The sequence below is a fragment of the Magallana gigas genome, chromosome 8 (genome assembly GCF_963853765.1).
Source record: "Magallana gigas chromosome 8, xbMagGiga1.1, whole genome shotgun sequence".
Classification (NCBI taxonomy): Eukaryota; Metazoa; Mollusca; class Bivalvia; order Ostreida; family Ostreidae; genus Magallana; species Magallana gigas.
Genome location: NC_088860.1, coordinates 26,741,347 through 26,766,281, shown reverse-complemented (window position 1 = coordinate 26,766,281; position 24,935 = coordinate 26,741,347). Strand labels below are relative to the sequence as shown.

Here is a 24,935-nt window from a genome sequence, read left to right as displayed (position 1 = left end):
TCTTACCAAACACATAATTTTGTTTAGAAATGCTATCGATATTAGCAAGTGTGGCTGAATTTGATTGACAAGTTCTTTGAGCGTCTAGCCAGTTCTTGAAATCAGGAAATACTTTGAAGCATCCTCCATCTTTCTTTTTCCATGTTGAATCGCAAAAAGATATCGTAACTAAAATATATGTACCAATTAACAATTTTTATTTTAAATTGTTTTTCTTTCAATTTATAAATTCCTTAAATAAATATCTCACCTGTCAGGCGAGAAACCACAAAATACTCTTAAAGCAATGTACTTCAAATGCGCATTAATGAATTTTGCGGACACTGCTCATTAGACAGGTGCAAAACGCAACCTTTGCATCATAAGAATTATCTGGCACAGTAATAGTGTTATGTACATGATTGTCTTACCATAGTACCCACAACTTACCTTTTCTTTTACAGACAAATGGCAAAGTCGAGCTACAGTCCAAATCCTCCCATTTTCCGTTTTCTTTGACTACAGCACAGTCCTCATTACCCCCAGAGTTATCAGGTTGACCTGTTTAAATAAGTCAGCTCAAGAATCAGTTAATTCACAAAATTTCACTTAAAATCACATTGCAATAGAAACTTTGGAATAATTTTAATCTTAAGGTTCAAAGCTTTGAAATGTAATTTAAAAGGTGAACGCTAATAGTAAAAAGACAGTTTATAACAATAACTGATTCATTCAAACAAGAGCCGTATGAGCTTTTAATGCATCCACATGAAGGATCCGTAAATGATAACAAGTGCCCAGTTAAATTTTTTAAAATTACTATATATATACTGTACTACGGTACATGTATATATGGTGTTATGTCATTCAACAAATCATGAAACAATAGTCGGGAATGAGTGATAAATGCAGGGGAATCGGATGCAGTAAATACGAAGGAGGCACAGGTTTCATAATTCATACTTTAATATCATTAGATAGAAATCTTGATTAAGTCGGGATATTCTAAGAATTGTAACGCACATTTGATGTTCGCTGTCTACTTTATTTCAAAATCTCAAAGATACCTGATGTATTTACTAGATAATTAATTACATATTCCTATAGATATTTTTTATATCTTTTAAATAGATACAAAAATGTCATTGCTATCATTTTCCCGTCTTTTGCCAATCAGAATAATTCTATATACTTTTTTCATTTCATTATAAATTTACATACCTTACGTTTTTTAGCCAAACGATTAAAAACATTTACCACCTCATGTTCAAGAATTTTTACTCAATTCGACATTATTAAGGAAAGAACAAATTGCGCTGTAAACCAGTATTTATTTTTAAATTTTTATTAAAAAAAATACAAAATATACAGAAAAATATACGAGTAAACAATGTTTGGCATGAAATGAAGAAATGCTTGCGCAATAGACGCGTAAACTAAAAACAATCCAAATATTTCTTTTTTTTAATCTGAATTTCATTTCATAAATCTATATTGTTTACCTCCAATGAATAAACTTTTCTCATACAGCGCATTTATAAGATTGCTATTGTAAGCAATTACCGCATTGTTCTTTCAAAATTACAGCTTCAACAAAAGTTACACTAAATGATTAACCTTAAATCATTAACAAAGTCGTGCCACTTGTGTTAAATAGTCACAAACAATTACTGACCGGTGTCCCAGTTGGTATATCCCCAGGGGTGAATACCGCCATACCACATCCATTTAAACCAGTCACCCACAGAATCTGACGCGCTTAACCAAAATTTTGCCCTGCTCGTTAAATCTACAAATAAACATAAAAAATATCAGTATAAAAATGATGCATAATTGGTCCGACTCATTTTATTCCAGATATTTTGTTTTCGAAATTTGAAAAATATTTTTTAATATATACATCTTTACATTTCTCATCCGTATTTATATATAATACAATTTATGTTTTACTTTGCAGAAAGGCTTGCTCGTCTGCGTTTTCAATGTCTGTTAGGAATCCATTGTCTGACTGGCACGTCTTGAAGGCGTAGATCCATGCCATCTGTGACGTATAATATCGGTAACAGCTGTCCCCATACCGGACCCAGTCGCCATCACACGACTGTGTCATCACCCGGTGTTCTAAGAATTTTACAATAAACGAGCAAATGAAACGATATTTTATTATGTAAAGTGGTATAAAACTTTTTAGAAAATTATATCTTTGATAATGAGTTGCACTATTCAGTGTTATACAGGTTTTTTTAAAGGTATGTTGACATTAGAAAAAGTGGTACAAGAAATTCTTAAGTATTTATCAGCAAGTATTCACATATGTATGGAATAGCATGAGTATTTTCGGTTACACATTTGAAAGCAATAGCCTCGTATATTCCCAGTAAATATTAATTTTAATCAGTTAGAATTTTGATTATTAAAATAACTCGCACAGCGAGTTCACTATTGAACAAGAATACCCATGATACAACCAGAAATCATTGATTTGGATTTAATCCCCCGGAAAAATATGAAAGATTTTTTGTCATAAGAAATATAACTTATTAGATATAGATCTTCTTTTCGGTGTTATTTACTAAAATAAGTTTGGTATTACAGGAAAACAAGTTTTAAAAGAGTCTCAACTACAAAATAATGTATACAAAAATAAATGAGATAATAATAGCATTACATTTTTTCTTGTAATAAACTCTGTTTTTTTCTGAAAGCTCAAGATTAAGCTTGCTCTTTAATTGAAAATGTTCAAATGGTGCGAAAATAAGGCAGTTAAAATACATTAAAATTGTATATACATGTGAACAAATTATAACACACATATGAATTAATTGGTACTTGTTACAAAGAATTATTAAATCAAATAAAAACGTCTGATATTAAAAAAAAACACAGTTCAGAACAGTTTCTTGTGTAATGTTGGTTTATTTTCTATCCATATGCTTTCCTACACTTGGAATTATTTTATACAATCATACGTCATTAATAAAAATACGACTAATTATGGACAATCAATGCTTACCTTGACCCAGAACATAATTCAAATTTAACAAGAGGGGTATGAAAAACCATAAAGCCTTGAGAATTTGAGCTGTTAAACACACGGACATTTTCCTCATACTATTGGTAGAGTTGTCCTACCAATCTTTTGAATGAAATTTTTTGGAAATGCAATAAAGATCAAGTTTTTCCTTTTAAAGCTTTTTGAAATGAGATTAAAAATGCTTCAATTTGGTTCAAATTTCAAAATGACTGAAAAAACTCCACAGTCCAGATGTTTGGAGATACAACAGTCTATCGTTGACATAAAAAATCACGCAATCCAGAACAGAACAAACGCACAGAAAGTGACATTTAGTAATGTAATATATATGATATTTTGTGAATAAACACGCTTTAGCAATCGCATTTTATATATACATGTCAACTCACAAATTATTGGGCATAATTACCTTTACTATGAGAGAGAGAGAGAGAGAGAGAGAGAGAGAGAGATTCATCGTTTACTAGCTAAATAGAATGGACCCTATTAATATTTCATATCAAACCATATTAAATAGTTTAAAAAAAACATTTTTCCATGATAGAAATTCCATCTTTTAGGCTACAAAATACACATATTGCGTGTATATATACTTCTTTCATCTTTTATGTGATATAATTCCAAATTTTGACTTTCAGAAAGTCTACTTATATTTGCAATTTCTTTTAAAAGAAAGTTTTCTTTATTTCTTGACATTCATTTTACATTTCATTTTAGTTTTGGTCTTTGCATGATATCCCTTTTTCAATATAAAGTGATACAAAACAAAATTGCAAATTAACGTTACATAATATCTAGTTAGCATGCGATGTAAGTTTGATATTTAGGTCAAGTCAGAATCTAATAGTAATGGATGTAATGGTATTTGATTTCAAAAGTAGCGGGCGTAAGAATTTTTGATGAGAGTTTGTCATGATAAGTTAGAAAAAATAGAACATCGACTGAAAAGAATACGTTTTGTCACCAATACTTCAAAGATACATTAGTCCCTATTTTGGTTTTTGCGAAAGATTGTTTAGACCTGACAAATCAAATAAATGATAGAAGCTTTGAAATAGCTTCACCTTTCAAATGTTTGCATGTAAATTGTAGTTCAAAATTTATGATACAGAATGTGCTTGAACTTTAAACCATTTTACATAAGCAAGAGGATTTGTCACAAAAAGAAATCTATAATATAATTTTAACTGCAAAAACGTGCGAGGTGTTGCATTAAAATGCGTTTTATTTATTCACACATTCCGATGATATGATAGCCTATATTTCTTTCAGGTAAATGATTCTTTCATGTAGATTTTACTCAGCATTAGAACCAATCATCAAACATCCTTTCCAAAAATATTACCCTGTTGTAATCCAAGAGGGTTTATTGCCTGACATCGGGCATATCTAAGGTTTAAAAGTTGCATTCTCCAAAATAGTGCAGACAATGGGACAAGCAATATCATGATATTTCACAAAAAAAAATTAACCGATGCATGTTTAAGATGTCAGCATTTAAATTCACAACTGATAAAAATGTTATATGGCATGTAATAACAACAGCGAGCAAGAGTTTTCAAGTTAAAAGGGACGTTCACCATTCAGTGCACGTGTGTAATCCTGATTTAAAATAGATCAGCATTCGACTATTATTGAAGACTGAAAAAGGGGGAGGGGGTCATCGCAATAAGTTGTAACATATTGTATATTACGGTACAATGTAAGTAATAATTGGTGTTAGATTATCATTATTACAAGGGAGTCATCAGTTTGGATACAGCTGGAATGTTTACTTGAGGAACTAAATCGCCGAAGCGGGATGTGACCCGATTTTTGTTCAGTTGGGCGATTTCATTAATCTTGAAAAGGGATCATAACTTGCGTGTCTTACTAAATGTACATTACTACATTTAACAATTACTTATCAAGTGTGTTTCTTAATTCGTTAGATTTCTTTCAAAACATGTATGATATACATGTTTGTAGCTGTTACAAAACAAATGTCAAAAAATTAATCTGACCCCCTTGCCAATGGACGAGTTCATTCGTTGCGTGAACGGTTATAGCAGGATTTCGCGCCATAATGTCTCATTCATAGTTTTTGTTTACCGATTAGTTGACGTGTCCGTTGGAATCATGCGAATATCCCCGAGCACACCATGTGTTTACATCACAGGCACGTAGAATCGAGGGTTGGGGTGAGGGGGGTGGCTGATTCCTCCTCCCAACTTTTTTGGCAGCTGGCACTTTTCTTAACTTTATATGATAAATGAAAAAAAAATGGATTTGCCCCCCCCCCTTTGTAGGAGCATGCAATAAATGGAACTGCATATAAGGAATTCTAATTGAATTGAAATTACAGTTCGGGTGTTTTTTTCATGAATTTGAGAATTCACCCTTTTTTAATTGCTTGTCAAGATGATTTTGATGAAGCTGCCTACACACATTCAAAAACAATACGTGTTTGTATAACCGTTTCATATTTCATATGGTTGGAAAGGTTTAAAAATGCCTTTCGGTTGATTTTGCATCTTAATATAACAAATACAATTTTAAAAAAAACGACTGTTTACTTTCCAGCTTTCAAGCTTACATGCACTTATATGATATGTGTACATTCCTAAAAAAAAAATTGAATTAATAAAATAAAAGAATTTCAAGTGATATATACATGTATGTACATGTTCTAGATCAAAGAAAAGACTGACATTTCGTCTTAAATTTGCACGTTCCGTTTATAAATTTATGATCAGCAGCGAAAATTAAAATTCATTTCTAATAAGATACCCTAATTGATACACACATGCTTCAATTGAATAATTTTGTTTAGTCAGGCATGCTTTTTGGAAAGCTATTATTACTTGTAATGAATATAATTGACAAATCTTTCTCCTGACTTACTTCAAACTAAGACTACAAGTTTCGATGTCTGTTTTCATCGGACTAATCTATACTTTATACCATCCTTTATGATTCCCAGTAAAAAACAAACTAATCTCAGCTCAGTAAAGAAATGAAACAGTGTCTTATTAAACTTGATTAATGTTTCCTTTTTTTCTCTTCAATATTGATGAGAAATAGAATTGAGAAACTTATTAAATCATAAAATAGAAATGAGTTTCTAACATGGATCTTTGATAGAAAAATAAAAAAAAATCAAACATTTTATCCATTCCTTTATCTTTATTCACAATCCCCTTGGACAGCCTGATATTAATAAAATTATCAAGTCGGTTCTTTAATGTCATATACATGTACAAATGTATATAGTTTCCAAAGCAAATCCCACGTAAACTTTATTTTGAGGCCGACTTAGTCCATCTGATACGACAGAGTGGGTGATTGGGTAGTTTACTGAAGAAATTTAGGAATTATTTATTTTAGTTAATAATATGACTTGGGCATTGCCTTATTTAGGCAGATGAAATATTACTATAAAGCCATGCATGTATTATTAATTGGACACTCCATCATACTATTGTATCTCCATGGCCAGTACAAATATATGACGATATGGAAATCCCTCAACAGTTTTGTTATCATTGCAATTATATTCTTGGGATTTTCTTAGGAAGAATAATTTTTATACTTTTATTGAGAATTTGCCTCTATGAACATAGATAATATACAGAATAATGTTATTACTTATGATTTTATTTTTATCATATTCTAGTATGTATATGTAAAATTTGGTTATCTTGTTTTGGGTTTTTCATTTCATTTGTTTTGGTCTTGTATGGGTCTATGATGACTTCATACATGTACATTTATATTCATCATTTCCAACATATTGTTACCCCCCCCCCCCCCGCCGATAATTAATTTAAGACGAGTTTACCAAGACATATGATTATAATCAGGTAACTGTATTCCTTACTGTGTATAAAATGTCTTAAAAACGGGAGCTCTTTCCAATTAAGAATTATGTTAAGATCTAAATTCTAAAAAATTGCTACAATTAATTGACGATGATTTACATGTTTTTATTTATTCTGAGCATTGTTTCGGTAATTTTCATTAACAAATCATTCCTAAATTTACACAAAAATTAACTGTATAAACTTTTCGACCATCGCACAATTAATGAATAAACATAAAATATCAAAAATAAACCCTTACTGAAAAAGTCTAATTAAGAATCTGTATCGTCATTTTTCTAAAGAGCGCCCATTTTTTGCTCTAAATAAATGACAAATTAAATATAACAAAACAAATTTGTAATGAATGATATTTTATTACAATTTAATAGTAGATATAAAGGAATAAAATTCAAATACCAGCTGGAAAAGAAGAAGGGGAGGATAGGATACAGCAAATGCCTATTTGGTTTAGTCGTAATATACTGTTAAAACATTTTAAAGAAAAATTTATACCTACATTCAGTTTAGACTATTTTAACTAATTCTAGACTAATTTTGCTCTTACTACTGAGTCACTTCGGTCACAACAAAGTGTGTTGTTTGAATGTTATATGGGACTTTGGCCTCGAATTTACAGACTTTACTTTTCTAAAACGTTCAATTGTTGGGGCACAAAATGACATTTTAAAAGTAAGTAGGTCATCTCTCAACGTTTTCGTTGATTGAAATCGGTTTGATTACCATTAAACCTCATTTAAACAATGACAAAAATATGGAGTTCAGACCCATTCTATATAAGGAAAGGTACTGAGGTTCTAAAATGCCACTATTTGGAGGTTTTGATTTTGAGGATTTGGAGGGTTTTCGCCACTGTAAATCAACCTATTCTAAATATTTAACATACATAAAGTGTAACAAACCGATGCTCTTTTTATTTATTTAAAGATAATTTATCAGACTTGTTGATATTTTAACTTTGCAGTATCTTATCCCTCTTCATATAGGCATATGTCTCGCCTTCTTCTTTATTTAATTAAGGACATTTCAGAAAACATAGAGTTTCCAATGATATTTAATTAACATTACACAATGCTGAAACAAATCTTGATACTTTATGGAGGCAGGAGGCATTAGAAATTAACACAAAAAAGTTTGTTCAGGACGTTGCTTTGTTCGTAACACATTCATAGTAAAACTTAAGGTACTTCACTACACCCAGACTTATACTTTTTAAGACACTACATCACAAGATGGCGATTTAAATGTTTTGTTAAACTGTTTATATCGTTCGATTCGGTTGTATATCTTCGTAGCTCAGTGGTTAAAGTACTGGGCTTCTAAACCGCAGATCATGAGTTCAAATCCGCCTGGAGCTTTTGTTCATGTTTACTGAATTAATTTTTCGAAAATGTTATTTTTCATCCAAAATTGCACTTTTGTTTGCCTATTTGACTTAAATACTTCTTATCCATTATATTATCTATCATAATCAAGTAATTTTCTGCTGATTTGAGAAAATACTTAAAGGTGTAGTGAGCCACCTTAAAGGAAAAGAATTTTTTTCAGAGATTGTCCACAAACCAAAAACATGTTCAATCACAAAATTATAAACTTGTAACTTTAAACATGTACATACATGAATACATAATGATTTAACCTACTTATAAAAGTTTAAATAATACTTTTCGATTATATAGATAGAATAATTGGATAAAGTGCATATCGCATAAGACTGATATTATATACAATGTACCAACTTTAACGATTACATGGTTTGAACTCGAGAATTTTGGATAAGCAAAGCTTAGTAAACTTTAAAAAAAATAACCAAAACCTTGATGATATTAACGGCGTTTAGTAATGTTAATCACCAGCTTTCTTGTTAACTTCCCATGACTTGTATGTAGTGATGGCATCCTTTTCTACTTCTGCTGCATTTGACGTTTCTGTGTAAGACCTGAAAAAATTGCAAGGTAACAAAACTAATAATTATCTAAATAGTTCAGCTACCAGTGTCGTAGTCTGTTTCAAACATTGTAACACTAATTTTAATTATTATACATTAAATTTTCTTAGATGTTACAATCGCAAGAATTCTCGGTCAATAAATTTTATAATTTTATCTATTAGTAATGCTTTGGCATGAATAGTAACTACTTGTCGCGTTTTCTATAATTAAATGATGATGGTTACTATTTTATTTGTTCCTTGATACATGTATGATATTACTTCTTTACTAATTGATTTGTCTGGAATGCAATATTATTCAATAATCAATATATCAATCAATCAGCTGCCCTCTATATCGTTATTGCTTAGGATAAAATACCTGTAAACTTTTTTTGTCCTTTCATTAGCAGGAATCTCTTCTTTTAAAACCACTGTTGTCCTGTTCTGAGATGTGGTGACCGACTCTCCTTGGAGTGGCTCCTTAACTTTAGATCCAGAAACAAAACTATAGCTATCCGACACATATTCTTTTGATCCGCATGGTCTGTATCTAAACAAAAGAACAAAAGCATGAATATGTTCTTACAAAACTTCCCCCCAAAAAAACTCATAATAGTAAGAGCATTTACCAAACATAAAATACCTGTACATAATTCCATCCGGCTTGTAATGGACGAGGCTTTCATCATCTACCGAAGAATCCACTTTCTCAGCTGTATTCACATCATACCTTTGCAATGTTGTTTTTCGAGTTCCTATTTGGGAAACATCATATTTGATATCCCCGTTTTGGAAAGATTTGACCACTGGTCTCATCTCAGGTGTCTGAACACCAGCAGTAAATTTTTGTTTTTGTTCATCAGAGCGATGGTTGACTCTGCTATATTCATATTCAAGAAAGTCGTCGCTCGTTTCCCCTGATTTTCGAGAGAGTGTTCTATGAAAATGTTTTTCTGGTTTCTCTTCGACTATCTCAGCAGCTGATCACCTGATAACATAGATGTTTTGACATTCTGGTTTCATTTCCATTTCAGTGCTCTTGCTAGACTCTACAATGGTTGATGTGTCCGGCTTAGCTTGAATAGGATTTCGAGCTGACCCTGAAACTAGTGGTATAACATCTGCAGTATTCATGACTTCACCACAATGTTGACACAACTTTTTATTTTCTGCGAAAACCTTCTGTTCATTCATTTGATAAGCATTTACCCGGCTTTGTTGTTCGCTCTTTGAATGCCTTAATAGTCTTGCATGATGAACTTCACCCCCGTCTCTCATCGTTTCGCCTGCTGTATATGATTTAAAACTCGGTTGTGTTTCATTATCATTTGCATATTGGATGATAAACCCTTTCGCAGAGTCCGTTGAAATCATTTCTTTATCCTGAACGTTACTTCCAAGATCAATCTCCTTCTCAGACTTAAGTATTTTTCCAACAGCATTGTCGGATTTTTCATCAATTTTCTCTGCGACAACCTTTCCACTGGTCTTACTAACAAAAAGGCCTTGTCGAGAGTAGCCACTTCCATTTTCTGATGCCTTAGGGTTTAAAACGCCATAATTTTCCGACAGGCCGTGCGATGTTGTATAAATTTTCATTTTGTTTTCTGGAATCCACTCCGTTATTATTTCATATGATTCATCACTGCTTTCCTTTCTCTGTATTCCTGTCGCCTCATTAGAATATTTCGCATGTGGTTGGTCTAATCTTGTAGTCAATGAACTCATTTCATTCTCTTCATATTCGTTTTGCAACCAAATCATTTTTTCTTGTTCTTCAAGGCTCAATCTCTTTTTATCTTTGTTTTTCTCTGATAAGTACACCGCGTTGTCTAGACTATGCAATTCAATGCTTGACTCTGTTGGATTGATTTTTGGGGAAAGCTCCGCAATTTCTTCTTTTGCCGCACTAAGCGTTCTTGATTGTGTTGTTTCTCTTTCCTCAGCTATGGCATGACCCATGCTACCCAACACCACTTGCCTTGGGTTATCCTCGACACCGTATACTACATCTTGGTGCTCACTTGTTGTTGCTTGGCTGGTCGAAACAGCTAAGCATGATTTGGTAGAGGACAAAACATTCGTTTCATCATCTCTTTGATATCCAGAGATATGGCTTTGTTTCATGCAAGTTAATTTGTCTTTATTGTTATCAGTAATATCATTCTGCGTTTCTCTTGAGTGTAAGTAATAAGCTTCTGTTTGACAGCTGCTGTCTTTAAAATAATTTTTCTCATTTGTGTTACGGCTTTTAAGCATTACTCCATGTAATTCATCATGACTCATACAGTATGAACAAAGGTATCGGCTTTCATTTGACTGATCATTTTTCGATAAGCTAGTATTTACTGTTTTGATCGTTTTCTCATGACTTTGATTTTCTGCATATCTCGTGTTGATCATTGCTTGACTTCTATCCGTAAACGTTTCATGTCTATGGAGTTTATAGTCTGCCGACTCTTTATGGTTTTCCTTTTCTGATATTTGGTACAAAGAAAAGCTTGTTTCATGTTCTGGAGCTGACATACGTACTGCTTCATTGACCAAAGGTCCATCAATAAATTGGTTTCCATGTTCGTCATTCGCTGAAAAACTAGTTTTTCTTCTATAATTAGTCTTTTCTATGTGATCTGTTCTGATTTTATGAGTGGTGCGAGCAAACGATCTTCCACTTGTTTCATCAGAAAACCCTTGTACAACTTTACCTGTAGTTGTTTCCTGGTAAAATGGAATGTCTGTGTCATGGGTTTGTTTGACGTCACGATTTGTTATTTCTCTTTCATGCGGAATGGCTTGGTTATGCCCTTCGTACCTAGATATAATAAATATTTTAAAAGGGTTTTCATCGATGTTTACATCTTAATTAATCATTTTGAAATTATAATTCTCATTTTTAAAATCAAACAATGTTTGTCCTCGTGTTTACACGTACCTGTACATCCTCCAGGCAGGGTTTTCTCCAGTCCAGTGATGTCTGTATGCGGAGGTTCCGGAATCGTCTAAGAATACAGGATTTAGTACAGCTTTTTTAGACTTCGTTTTCCAATCACCTTTGCTCTGCTCAGCTGATATCAGATGATTGTACCACTTCTTCTTCTTGCGCCGTCGTTTGCATCTGTAATCATAAGAATATCTGTCGCTGAATTAATGTTCTCAAATAAAAATTTAATCTTTAGTTGGTGTAAATATTTTTGTATGAATATATATGTTTTACCCTACCCGAAAATAAAACATATGCAACAAATGATGGAAAATGAAATTCCGGAAAGAACAGATGTAGAGATGACTGCAGCTTCTAATGCAGTCGATGCCGAAGATCTTATGCACGAGTTACTTGGTACCGGAGGGATTCGCTCTGAAAGAAAATGAGTACAACATGTAAATGATCTTCAGTGCTGAACGTCCATTTTTACTTCAAATTATTACTTTAACATTTAAAGACCAAACTCCTAAAAAAAATATATGTTTGAATTTTAAGAAAGGAATTTGTTACTGACCTATAAAACATAGATCTCTTCTGTTAACAATTTCACAAGAAGCACACACAGTGGTAAGACGTTCTATGGCAAGTTTGCAGTTTTTGTCTTTTTTTGAAGATCCTCCAAGTACAAATTCTTCAATAGTGGTGTAATGTGAGACTGGTCTTGAAATGCATTTCTTGCTTGATACTTTTGTGTTGTTATCGATGCTTAAAAGTATTCCACTTTGCAGACTCCACATCATCTGTATACGAATAAATTCATCCATCTGAACGCTGGATATGGAAACAGACCATTCGTGCCTACTGTTGCTAGCTCTGGCATATAGACTGTCATTCTCGAGCCAAATAGCGTATCCGTAATGAGAAACTTCTTCTCCGCCAGTACTGAAAACAAAACAGGTGCTTGCGCTTCTTGTTAGTCTGACATCAAGGTTTATAGTTATACCAAGTGGATTTTTTTCTGCATCACCGAAACAAGTACTTGTTTTTACTAAATCACCCATTGACAGGTACTGGTTTCCATCCAGCATGAGAGCTTTCCCTCCTGAAGAACCAGTTGTTATTGCTGGATAACCAGTCCCCCCAACTAAAACTTTGGAATCCTTCGTCAAAACAAAGGGACCAGAAATATCTTGAAAATCGTAACTCTTCTTTGGAATGTCTTTAACTGCAAATCATGTAAAGTAGACCAAGATAAAATGTATTGTTTACCACATGGATAAAATTTATCAATGTCATTTCTTAAAAATATTGTAATGTATCTTTAAATGAAGTTGTTTATAATAATTGGACGAGAATAAAAAAAAAACACATGAGAAAAACTTAATAAATGAGAAAGGTTAAATGAGAAAGGTGTGTTTTACAGCAAAATCATTATTTCAGGTATCATTGTTTATATCAAAGACTTGTTTTTTTTGTTTTTCCATTAACTAACCATTTAAAGTAGACCACTGAATTTTAGAAAGTGTAACGTTGCAAACTTCCAATTGGTTCCTGGGATTCACAAATCCATGGTCCAGACACTCACCATTAATTTTGCAGATATTATTCTAAAGGAATGCACTAGTAATTTCAATGGGGCAAACAAGTACAAGAAGAGAAAAAGAGAAACGTGCTAATGATGAATTCAAAATTACACCAATAAAATTGTATTTATCAATTGATCTTATAATGCATGTTACGAATTATGTTTATAACAAATTAAAATAGCTCGTTCCTTTTATTTCTAATTTCAGAAGAAACAATATTTCATAATTAGCCTATGCATACCCTTGTTGTACACCAAGAACTGTTGCATTGGTGACAGTTACTGTTAAAAACAATGTATTGTTTGTATTCACTGGTTATTTTTCCGTCGTTGCTGACTGCAATTTCATACAATGCTACATCTGGAAGAGTGCACTTGACTATTTCACTGTTAAGATACGCCGCCTTTATTGTTTTAACATCTGAAATAGGATCCAGTCTCAGCTGAAAAAAAATGACAAAATAAGGTTTAAAATTGAACGGAGACCAACATATTTTTACCTAATTATAAGCTATTTCCATATGAATATTTAATATAAAAGTAAAGCTCTTACAAATGATTAAGAAGTAACTCAATTTTTAGGCGTATACAAAATTTTGAATTGCTTGATTTAAACGATTTCAAATAATACCTACATTCAGTACTTTATAGTGGCATGTAAGATTTTCAACATCAACAAAGTTCTCGCCGTATAATCTGACAGAGAGACACTCTGAACAAACAGCGTCACACGGCTCTCCATCGCCAACTTGATCAAGCTCTGGTGGCACAGTACTGTTGACGGAGCAATCGTCTCCAATCCAGGGATGAAAGCACTGACAAAGTCCTGATAATAGGAGTTCATTAAAAAAAGACTTTTTTAAATACAACAATGAAACGCCGCGCATTTCCTTTACACGATAACGATACGATTACAGTTAATCTCTCTCTCTCTCTCTCTCTCTCTCTCTCTCTCTCTCTCTCTCTCCTCACCTTCAGTACAGTTTCCGTTGCCCTGGCAGTTGTTTGGACAGATGAGGTTGGTAATACCCGGTGGTGGACCAGCCTCCCCTGTCTCATTGCTCCACTGGTCTGTGTCCGTCTCCACTATGGTAATACATTCTCGTAGCAAATTGACAAGGCTTTCCTTCGCCCAATCAGTACTGTCCGTAAGCTTTTAAAGAACAAGAAAATTGCTAGATGAAAACGAGTTCAAAGACAAAGCTCAAATAGTTCATTTACACTTGTTTTAATCTATACTTCTATATTAAAATAATAGACTCGAATTTTTGGGCTTTAATACCGATAAATCGGAAAAGTACTGTCTTTTGTTTTCTATATTTTAAACATCATCGGTACTTGAAGATTACCAATTTGTTTTTATTTTTTATCAATCAAGCTTCGCTAATTAATAATCAACAAAAGCTCCTTTTTAAAATCCAGAAATCATCTGATTTTTTTGGATTTTACAATCTTGCGCATGCGCATTACATTCACGCTAAATAACGGGAGGCTCTTTATTAGTTTATGCTTCCGCAATATCACATTTGCATGGATAAACTCCGAAACGATAATACAAATACGTGTAAATTTTCATTATTGGAAACATGCAATATATTCTGTTCATCAAAGAAAATACGGGAGATAACTCTAACTCAGTGCATTTAATATGAGAGTTCCGAATGTCAACATGGTATGTAAATTCGAAGCGAGTAAAAAACGTTGGTGAAAAAGTGTTGAATTCTTCAATGATAGAATTAAATTTTTAGATGAAAGTTACTTACAGCCTCAAAATGGTTTGTTATGAATAATTTGACTGTTATTTTCAATGCAGCTTCATTAATTTTCTCCATAATCGTTTTGGAGCGATTCTCACGGCAATGTTTTGCTACATTACGGGTAAATGGGAGGCATTTTAACTGTGGTGAAGGCCTGTCCCGAGACACAGATTATTTTCACTAAGCAGAGTGAAGTGAAATTAATCGCATTAGTGTAAGCTTAAAGCTTGGTTATGTAAATGTCATCGATACGGTGTGTTGATGTATCTATTTTGTAAATGTCCGATATCATATGCATTGTCAACTCAACCCGTGCACGCACTGATCAAAGTCTAGTATAATATTATAATAATCATTGTAACTGTTCAGGCCATTTGATTGTCGCATTACGTCATTAGGAGCTTTCCGGAGTATTTTACCATAATCGGTTTTAAAACCAATATTTCTTGCTTTTAAATTTTGTTTTTACACAGATTAAGTAATGTAAAGTGAAGTGACAATAATCTATATCAATTTATAGAGCATTTTAGTTGAAATCGCGGAATTCAATGAAAACTGATAAATTCATACAAATGCAGTCGTGTATATACACCATTTTTTTTTTACCTAAAGTGCTAATTATTTTTTTGCATATGTCGAGAGGACACATAATAAATTACAAACGTTTCCATTTTGAGTGGATTTGAACCTTTAATTAAAACGTTATAGACATTTTCAGTTCCTAAACTGTATTTTTCCGATTACAGTTTAAGGTGGAATGCTACACCAAAATGTTATTTTATAGATCGTTAGAGTATAATTTCTAACGCAAAATGATGTTCAAAGAAGGATATATGCCCTTAATTTTTTATACATTTTTTTGGCATTTTTTACGAAAAGGTGGAAAATCTGTTTTGGTTGCAAGAAAATTTTTTCATATAAAATTGTTTATGAAAATAAAAAACATCTTTTGTTCATACTTTTCAAACCTACGGATAAATTTTTTTAAAGATACGTGTATTATGGAGAAAGAATATAAGGCAATCACTCTTTATAAAGAAATTGAATCAAATTGACGAAATTTTAGAAATATTGCTAATTTTCAAAATTTGGCCGATCCCGATAAGAGATAAACTGATCCCGATCTAAATTGCAAAAAATGAAAAATCAACAGTATTTTTTCATGTGCAGAAAAGAAATCAATTGGATTTTTAATTGTTCTCCTAATTTACAAGCCATATTACAACCAAACATCCTAGTTTTGGGGTGAAATTGTTATATATTTAAAATTTCTATCATTCAAGTCGGGATTAGTTTAATTTCGATCGGGTGTGGGTCAATTTTGAAAATTTGCCATATCTCTAAAATTTCGCCAATTTGATTCAATTTGATTTCTTTTTAAAGATGATTGCCTTGCATTTCCTTTCTATAGAATACGTTTCTTTAGAAAATTTTATCCATAGGTTTGAAAAATATTATCAAAAAGTTCTTTATTTTCATAAATTTTTTTTTTTTAATTAAAAAAAATAAAACGTCTTTTTGACATTACTGGACATACTTTATTAGATATTTATATTATGCATGTATTGACATCAAATTTTAAACTCAGCAATGCATTACTTGCAAACAAAACAGATTTTCTACTTTTTCGTAAAAAATACAAAAAATTCGTATAAAAAAATAAGGGCATATATCCTTCTTTGACCAACGTTATCTTGCTTTAGAAATGATACTCTAACGATCCATAAATGATGATAAAATGGACATTTAAATACAAATACTTTCAACTTCAAGTAGCCTTTAATTCTTTGTTTGATAAGATCAAAAAAGGGGATTGTGATAACTAGTAATTTCTGTAAAGATTGCCTTTATATATGGAAAGCAGAAAAGACATTTAAGGTATCCGATCCATAATAGCCTCAGATTCAATGAATCTAGGTGCATAACAGATATGTATGGGCTTAATACTCAGTATACTTGGACATAATTTTCCTATTTAAGTATTAATATGTATGAGTAGAATGTGTGCTAATTAATGACCTTTTCCTTTTTTTGAAGAGTTGTCCCCCTTTGGTTTTATTCTATGAAAATTAATTCTAAAAAAATATACACGGTATAAAATTTTTTTTTATTAGTGTTTGTATTTCTATTGATAAAATACATCTTTTCACCAAAGCATTTTTTGATATTCCTAGTAATTATTTTTTTATCTTAAAAAATGTGCTTGTCTCCATAGACCTTAACGCAATCTTCATTAATTAATTACTGCTTAGTTAATAATTTTTTTGAAAATTTCTCTCGGTAAATCTTTTTCTACTCTTAAATGCTTTATTTAAGTATCAAAGTATTAAATACATGATGAATATTCAAGGTTGGAAAAATTTTGTCCTAAAGTGGATCGGATACCTTAATTTATTTGATATTAGACTGGGGAGCAGTCGTTGCTATCTCAGACTGTGTATCTGTGTTTGCTCCCTCAGCATGAAAGATATTTGCAACATATCAATATTTTAGTTTAGATATGTTGTTTACATATTGAATTTAAATTTACACAACAGTTAAACGGATAAAACTATTAAAAAAAATTTAAAGGTGATGAAACTCTAATGAACTTCGTAATCTTCAAACTTAAATATCACTGTAAAATATTCATGTACTATCAATGTAAAAAAAATCAGAATTTTACGTTGAAAACGGAATCATAACAGTATGTTGATACCATATGATTGCTAAAAAAGTGAAATAACCACTCGCCTGTATGTCAGTAATACAGCCTTGCAGTATAGGATTTAGATCTAATCCTGGCAGTTTCGTACATAATGCTCCTGCTTTGTCACTTCCCAAAAAATCTTCACAAGTTTTCTTTGCCATGTTCTCTGTGATATTTTTTGGGGTAGGCCATATTGGGTCCTATAATTTGGAATAGAAAATAAAGGCAGGTTGACTCTTGATCATACAAGCGAAAACTATGCTATTGATGTATGTTCAAAAAACATATATATTCTTATCAAAAAGTTTCAGTCATGTTTCATGGACACCAGTGTCATGTTTAAGTTTGGTTTTTTTTGGTGTCACTGTTTATCATCAAGTTATCCTTAAGCATTTATAAGCATAGCACATACAGATAAAGGGTGCAATTTCATATTACAAATATTTTTAAATTAATGATTTATTTGTAATAATCAATACTGGTCAAAATAATTGTTGATAATTAAAAAAAAATAAACAGACAAAAATAATTCCCACCCTATATAGTCATTACTTAAATATATTATGGATCTTGAAAAAATAGACAGGTTATGTAAAAGATACAGTTGATTGACACACGCTAAAATCAAATTTTATTTCATTTTCAATTTTTTATCAGCTCAGGTAATTACCATAAGATTTAATTGCAAAACTTATTCATGGTTTTAAAGAAGGATAGGTATACCTCAACATTGTTGTGTTATGACGAAAAATATTTTTTGAGTGTATGTGTACAATTAATACCGGTGGCATATGCTTTGGGTCAAACTCAAATGAGTCTGTCTTCCGAGGTGACACACATCGAAGTGGAGGGGACTCGGCATCTTGTATCAAGTCTTGCGTAATAAGTTTGACTCCTAAGAGAGAAAAAAAGTTTTTATAAGTAGTTAGTTATCAAAACTAGGGGGAAATTGCTTCAAATTGAAAACAGTACCTGGGTTCCAGGCAGTACCATTTTCACATAGCCGTCAAACCCCATAAAAAGTGCATAAACGATAGTTCAAGTGTATGTATACGCATTTAGAAAATTGTCTTTTTTGTATTATGAAACACTAAATAATTATGTAGACTTTAACGGGACAACTTTGTCAATTTTCAATCCCTTTTTATTATAATACTTAGCTGGAGTTTAATTCAGACCTTTTTGTCCATTTAAAAGTCCTTTCCTCTTCTGAATCTCAGCACATCTCATCACATCTAATCCTTGCTGACAAACAGCAGTTTGTCTCTCCATACAATCGCAATAAATGCCCTTTTCAGCGATGCTGGAAGTTGATGTCCTGCAATCACCTCTAAATAACGACTCCTCCTCAGAAACCCTTGATAAATTCGGAAAAAGTGTTGAAAACAGTGAAATTTAAAAAAAAACAACTTAAAATGGAAAAGCGCCAACTTTCTTTTTGTTTATCAGTTTGTTTGTTTTTTGGTTATTTTTTACAAAATTACCCAGTTTTATTTACAAGAATTTTTATTGTTAAACAAGTTGTTTTAAATCAATGCTGATATCTTTTGTTAAAAGCATCATTTACCTCCAAGACAAGGAGAACTCGTTCGGCTGTTTGCCTCCTCTTGTGTACAGATCGCCATCCCTTTTCATCAAATCGTTATTTCTGTTTCCATCAAATGTCCCACAAAGTCCTAAACAATAGATTAATTTGTCCCTGTATTTCATTAACTTTACCCCTAATATTGGTTTTCTTGTTTCTCAAAATTTGTTATATTACTCTCTCTTGGAAGTTTCTAATGTATAGACACTACAATAAAGAAAGCTGAGTTTAACTTCTTATTATGAGAAAATAATTATCAAAACTTGAGGAAAATAATGCCAAAAACTCCAAGCCGACTTCATGCCACGGTTAAGGCATATTGCTGGAATATGATATCATAGAAGTTTCCGGTCAGAAATCTATCACAGATTCTTCTATTTACGTGTATTAGAGAGAAAGATCATTTATTTTGTCATACGTTGTAGGTCACAATGGTTCAAATGTCTTTAACTGGTCTCAAACATTTTTCAAAAGTTTGTGTTTCCTTGCAATTGATCTTTAATAATATTCTTATCGACCTCCTTTTTTTGAAGTATAACTTAAGTTTTGTCGGAATTACTTTTTAAACTGTTACTATATTGTCAAAACACGTTAATAATGTGAAGGAAAAATTTGTCGCAAATAGAATCGGATGAATAAACAACAAGTGATGACATTATATTCGTTACTTCTATCAATGGTTTATCTATTTTAAGGTAGTCCTATACTCGGTATTTAATAGGCTCAATCATTAAAAGCTTAGCTTTAAATGATAAATATACATTCTAGCAATACATATTTAAAAGAAAATATGTATGTTTACATGCTAGTTTGTTTGTTATCACCTCTCAGACGGGTGTACCCCCTTGCGAAAATTATTGACAATTATGAAATTTGCCAGACGTCCGTTTTTCATAAAAATAATTACCAATTTTGGGAAAATTAGAACTGAACATACAAAATAGAGTATAAATATTTAAGCCATATCTCATCAATAATTTGGCGCAAATTTTTGTAAGTGAGTACGCTTTATGGACCTGATGTATCAAAATAGAATACATAAAATGCAATGCTAGTGTCGCGTTTGGTAATTTTTTTTACTATTTTATGGACTCAAACTTAAATACATGGTGTTTATTCTATAGACTGACATCTTAGAAAAAAGATTTGGTAAAATAAATTATACGTTGACGGATTACTTTTCACGCTATAAGCTCTAAACCAAGTAGACCCTGACGAAAAAATCCGTAAAAGTCACATTTTGGTACAGTTTTCTGCCTAGATCTGTCAACAATATTAGATTTCATTTAAACATTAATTAATTGACGATTGATTAAATTCGAAATAGCTTCTGTCTCTAAATTTAAACCGGTTTTAGTAAGAGAAAAAGAAAAATTGGGGGGGGGGGTCAAAACAAAGAAGATATAAGCATACCTGAGATCCTGGTTAATCAGAAACTTCGTTTTTTACTTTAACAGAATCGAGTTTCTCAACATGAATCATTTCTATCTCTCATAGAATGCATATATTACCGTTCTAATTGCTTATTATTGCCATTGATTACAACAGCGATGTAGAGCAAAATCAATATCGGGTATCAAAAACGCTGTGTAAAAGTCGAACCAATATTGTAAAATCTGTATTATGACGTAGTGCGATACTCGGACTACTTTAAATATATTCATTTCTTCATTCAAACATTGTCTTTCAAAATTCTCGTGATCTTTACATCCCATGACATCCGCTAGAAGACAAAGACCACTTACCTTCTGTTTGATTGAAATCAAACGTGGAGGCCACTACTTTAACATTCAGGAAACGTTGTTTTCTGGTCATCGTTCCAGTCATTATAACGGTCCTTGCTCCGTTTGGTAGTACAACCTAGTTAAATCAAACTAGACTTTGACCTGTGCGTACACGGGTTGACATTGCATATCATATCGGGCATTTACAAAATAGATCAAGTACCAGTTATGTTTAAAATATATAAAACAAAAGACAGTACTCTTCCGATTTATCGGTATTAAAGCTCAAAAATTCGAGTCTATTTTTTAATATAGTAGTATAGATAATAGTTAAACATTTTTATAAAGGTGACCATTTAAAGAATCCAGTTTTAACGCTAGCGTAAAAAACAATCTAAAAGACTTTGATTTGCCATTAACAGTGGTTAAGAAGTCTAACTAACTGAAAACCTGTATGGCTAATGCGTTTTGAAAAACAATAGTTAAGTGTATTATAAAGGCAGTTGAGGCCAAGGGAGAAAATCTTATTTTTTACCATTGACCTTAAAATTTTGGGTCAAGGCATCTCTTACGAGAAAACAGTATTTTGGTAAAGTCTGATCAAGATATTAAGATATGGAAATGTAAATAAGGTTGTTTTTTTATAACATTTATCTGCTATGACCTTGATCTTTGACAAAGTCTTTAATCGAAGCAAATTACCACCCTTTACCAATATTCACTATTTAGGTAAATTCAAGCCAGTTTGGATCAACAGAATAAAAATACTACATGAACAATGTTTTTGATAATGTTGTTGGACGGAACACTACTAATTAGATGGGACTCACATATCGGGTTCCCTGCAGTCAATATGTACACCATGTGCATTAAGGTCAAACGACTCGAGAATCTTTTTTGTATCTCCTCGTAATAAAGAGTTTCAATAAAAAATATGAATTTTATAATTATTTTTTAAATGATTAAAATTTAATTTGATGTGGTTATGTGACTAGATGGCCGAGTGGTTAGAACCGCAGCCGCTCACTGCAAGAAGCGTATAGGTTCTAGAGGTCGTGAGTTCAAAGCACCGCCCCGGCCGAGATTATGGATTTATTTTTATAACAGCAATTCAAGTGTATTTTCAAGAAGATTATATAGGAAATTGCATACTCTAGTATTTTGCAGAAATGCCTGGTAAGGGACTCTAGTTTTTTGCAAGAAAGCTTGTCAAAATAGTAGTAAACAATCAACAAATTCCTGGAAAAAATTAAATAAAATTGGGGAACGTGTCGTCTGACCTTAAAACAAGACTTGAAAATCTAAGGTGTCAAAATAAGGCTGCCAATTCCGCGCTTTAAATGATCATGAACTATAGTTTTCAGATAGATGAAACAACCTCGAGTGTTTTTCCTCCGTCATGTGAAATAACCTCAGTTCCCGGGGTGAGTTCTCCATTCAAATACATCTTTATGGTAAAAATAGTTCTTTTCGTCGATGCCCCTCTTGACGGTCCGCAAACATCTACTAGGATGACGTCATTACCGGACTTTACCGCAACTGCACAATTGCATGCGGCCCTTAAGTTACATCTACGGTAATAGGTTCGCACCTAAAACAAACGTATGTTTAAAAAAATTCTATCTCCAATTTTATTTCATTGGATATTTTTTCTTTTTTAAATTGGATATAGAATTTTTTTCCATGAAAACTGGGTATTTGGGAAAGTCTTTGAAGGCCTTACAATAACTGTTGATTCATACATGTAGGTGTCCATACATGTGCAAATCTGAACCTCCTCTCTATTATACTAGGGATTTTAAAAGTTATTGCTATTAAAATTTAACGTTTGCTACTCATTACACAATAACATGGTATTGTAATTGCACAAATATTTCATTGAAATAGGCAGCAATTTCTCTGCAAACCGCCATCTGTCAATAGCTTATACCTACATGTATCATGGCCTTGAAAAGTTCGTTTCTACTTTTCAAAAAATAAATTGTCTTAATTTACTTATTGTCTTAATCTTCTAAATTGTAATGAAATTGGATTATAATAATTGTACAACTTAAGAATTTACTCAAGTGATATTTGTAAAAACTTGGATTAGAATATTTTCAAATTCTGTAACCAATACATAATCTCGTAAAACTTGATTGCAGTAGCTTTAAAGATCGTTCTTCTCTTTCGATTTTTTTTTTATATGAACTAATTCATAACCATACCTCATAGGGCAGAGTTTTGTGTTTGTACAAAATAAATTCGCCCTCCAAGTAGTTGTCATAGTATCTACAAACCAACGTCATTAAGATTTATATACAAAGATGAAGGCAACACGTAAAAGTCACAAAAAGACATTATAATTTAATGGAAAAAGTCTGAGTATAGATGTACCTTTTATCAAATGTTGTCATGTGAGGGTCGTTTATCGATGAACATGTTGCTACCCTATCGTCATCCACTACAGTCAGCTAGTGTACAACAAAAAGTATTTTACTTAATTAAAATATTAACTAAAAAATGTAGGCGGCACATGTCGAACTATGGTGATATCATTTAAAGGTTTTCAGCTGGAAACGTGTGTATTAAGACATAAAGGTACGTATCACTTAATTTAGAAGAAATAATTTTAAAACATTCTTTGCAATTATATCTTTTGAATTGTGCTCACGATAAGCAATTTAATTTAGGCTCAGTAACCGGAGAGGTTGTATTGTCCAACAGTAAGATCTTACCTTCACGGTTGAGATTAATTTTGTGACATTTGAAGCGGTAAAAAGAACTCGTATATTTCTGTATTGGTTTCTGTCCTTTATGCCATCGAGTGCTGCCTTTACCGGAATCAACACTCCAGATGACCACGTGTTCATCGTCATTTGGTACGTGCAAGGCTTGGAGTGCGGACTGAACATACCAAACACTGCTTGACTGACGGGGACATGAAATCGACCGCAGGTTATTTCTCGTTCTGAAAGGTACAAAACATATTTTTTATTTTATCCAATGAAACTTAGAACCATATTAACAAGAGCTTGGACTTTGGGTAGTTGGTGTCAAACAGCAATGTGATGTAGGCCTGTCTATTTCATCGAAGGCCACTCGGCCATTTGAAATCAACAAGATTTGTCTGGCTTTTGAGCTTAGACTACGCAATCAGTATGTATTTTATTTGAAACCAGCGTCATTTTTAACTTGTTTTGAGCATCAAATAGATAGTTTCGTCCTACTGAAAGTCCAAGGTCTTGTTAAAATGGTTCTAATAATGGAGCAGATCAGAAACCCTTTCTGATTTACCAGGCAAACTAACGACCAACGCTCACACTTTGTAAACGCAAATTTGAATAATTGATGAAATAATTCAAAGTATGCAATCTTTTAAAAAAAAATTTGACTGCATCAAAAAAAAAGAAATTAAGTGTAGAAAGTATATGAAACCTCTCACTAGTTCGATGGAGACATGTGCGTTACATAGTTCGATGTTATCTCGGTGACTTTGTTCACAGAACAGATGTAGGGGGACTGTGCTGGTGACATTGATGTAGGCGGGGCCTGAGCTCTCACCCACCGTGATCCGGGCCTCGCTAGCCACCTGCCATGTTAAAGATTAATTCATCATTATTCATGCTACCTTAATTTTAAAGTTGCATCAAAATTGATAGTCATCAAAAAGTATTAAGGGGAAGTAATTCACATAATATCGTATGTCATACCTGGCCCTTTGCTGTGATAACGTTGCTTTCCCGAGGAGAACCTCTCATACTGCAGTTTCCCGGCATGCATGGGGTTACGGCACATTTTATCTTTTATTTGAAAAGAAAATATATAAAATAAATCAAAAGATATCGGTTTGATTCCAGGTAGCGTTCACTAATTTTGGAGAGAACA

General features: G+C 32.3%; 3 protein-coding genes across 4 annotated transcripts in view; 1 reads left to right on the top strand and 2 right to left on the bottom strand.

Annotated features, from left to right (window-relative positions):
- LOC105328884 (uncharacterized) overlaps nt 1-3,124 on the bottom strand; it is a 73,838-nt gene extending 70,714 nt beyond the window's left edge. The window contains exons 1-5 of one of the 2 annotated variants that reach the window (XM_066068525.1): nt 2,993-3,124; nt 1,930-2,100; nt 1,655-1,768; nt 430-540; nt 7-168 (exon numbers count right to left, since the gene is read on the bottom strand). In XM_066068525.1, the coding sequence (XP_065924597.1) occupies nt 7-168; nt 430-540; nt 1,655-1,768; nt 1,930-2,100; nt 2,993-3,089 (655 nt within the window). In that variant the 5' untranslated portion in view covers nt 3,090-3,124. The remainder of the gene's footprint in view (nt 1-6; nt 169-429; nt 541-1,654; nt 1,769-1,929; nt 2,101-2,992) is intronic. The other variant, XM_066068526.1, reaches the window with a different exon arrangement.
- The window catches only part of LOC105333731 (F-box/WD repeat-containing protein 4), a 116,066-nt gene that overhangs the window by 36,258 nt on the left and 54,873 nt on the right, over nt 1-24,935 (top strand). The gene's annotated exons all lie outside the window — the stretch shown is intronic.
- On the bottom strand, nt 7,279-24,000 carry LOC136270802 (uncharacterized). Its single transcript, XM_066069514.1, has 20 exons — nt 23,786-24,000; nt 23,445-23,521; nt 23,276-23,339; nt 22,447-22,659; nt 21,090-21,204; nt 19,327-19,435; nt 18,938-19,116; nt 18,542-18,654; nt 17,804-17,959; nt 14,286-14,466; nt 13,949-14,139; nt 13,556-13,756; nt 13,221-13,335; nt 12,303-12,953; nt 12,025-12,160; nt 11,738-11,920; nt 9,449-11,617; nt 9,185-9,355; nt 8,397-8,812; nt 7,279-8,050 (listed from the first exon to the last, which is right to left on the bottom strand). Exons 1-17 carry the CDS (start codon nt 23,960-23,962, stop codon nt 9,790-9,792), a joined length of 4,689 nt encoding a protein of 1,562 aa, XP_065925586.1. The 5' UTR covers nt 23,963-24,000; the 3' UTR covers nt 7,279-8,050; nt 8,397-8,812; nt 9,185-9,355; nt 9,449-9,789.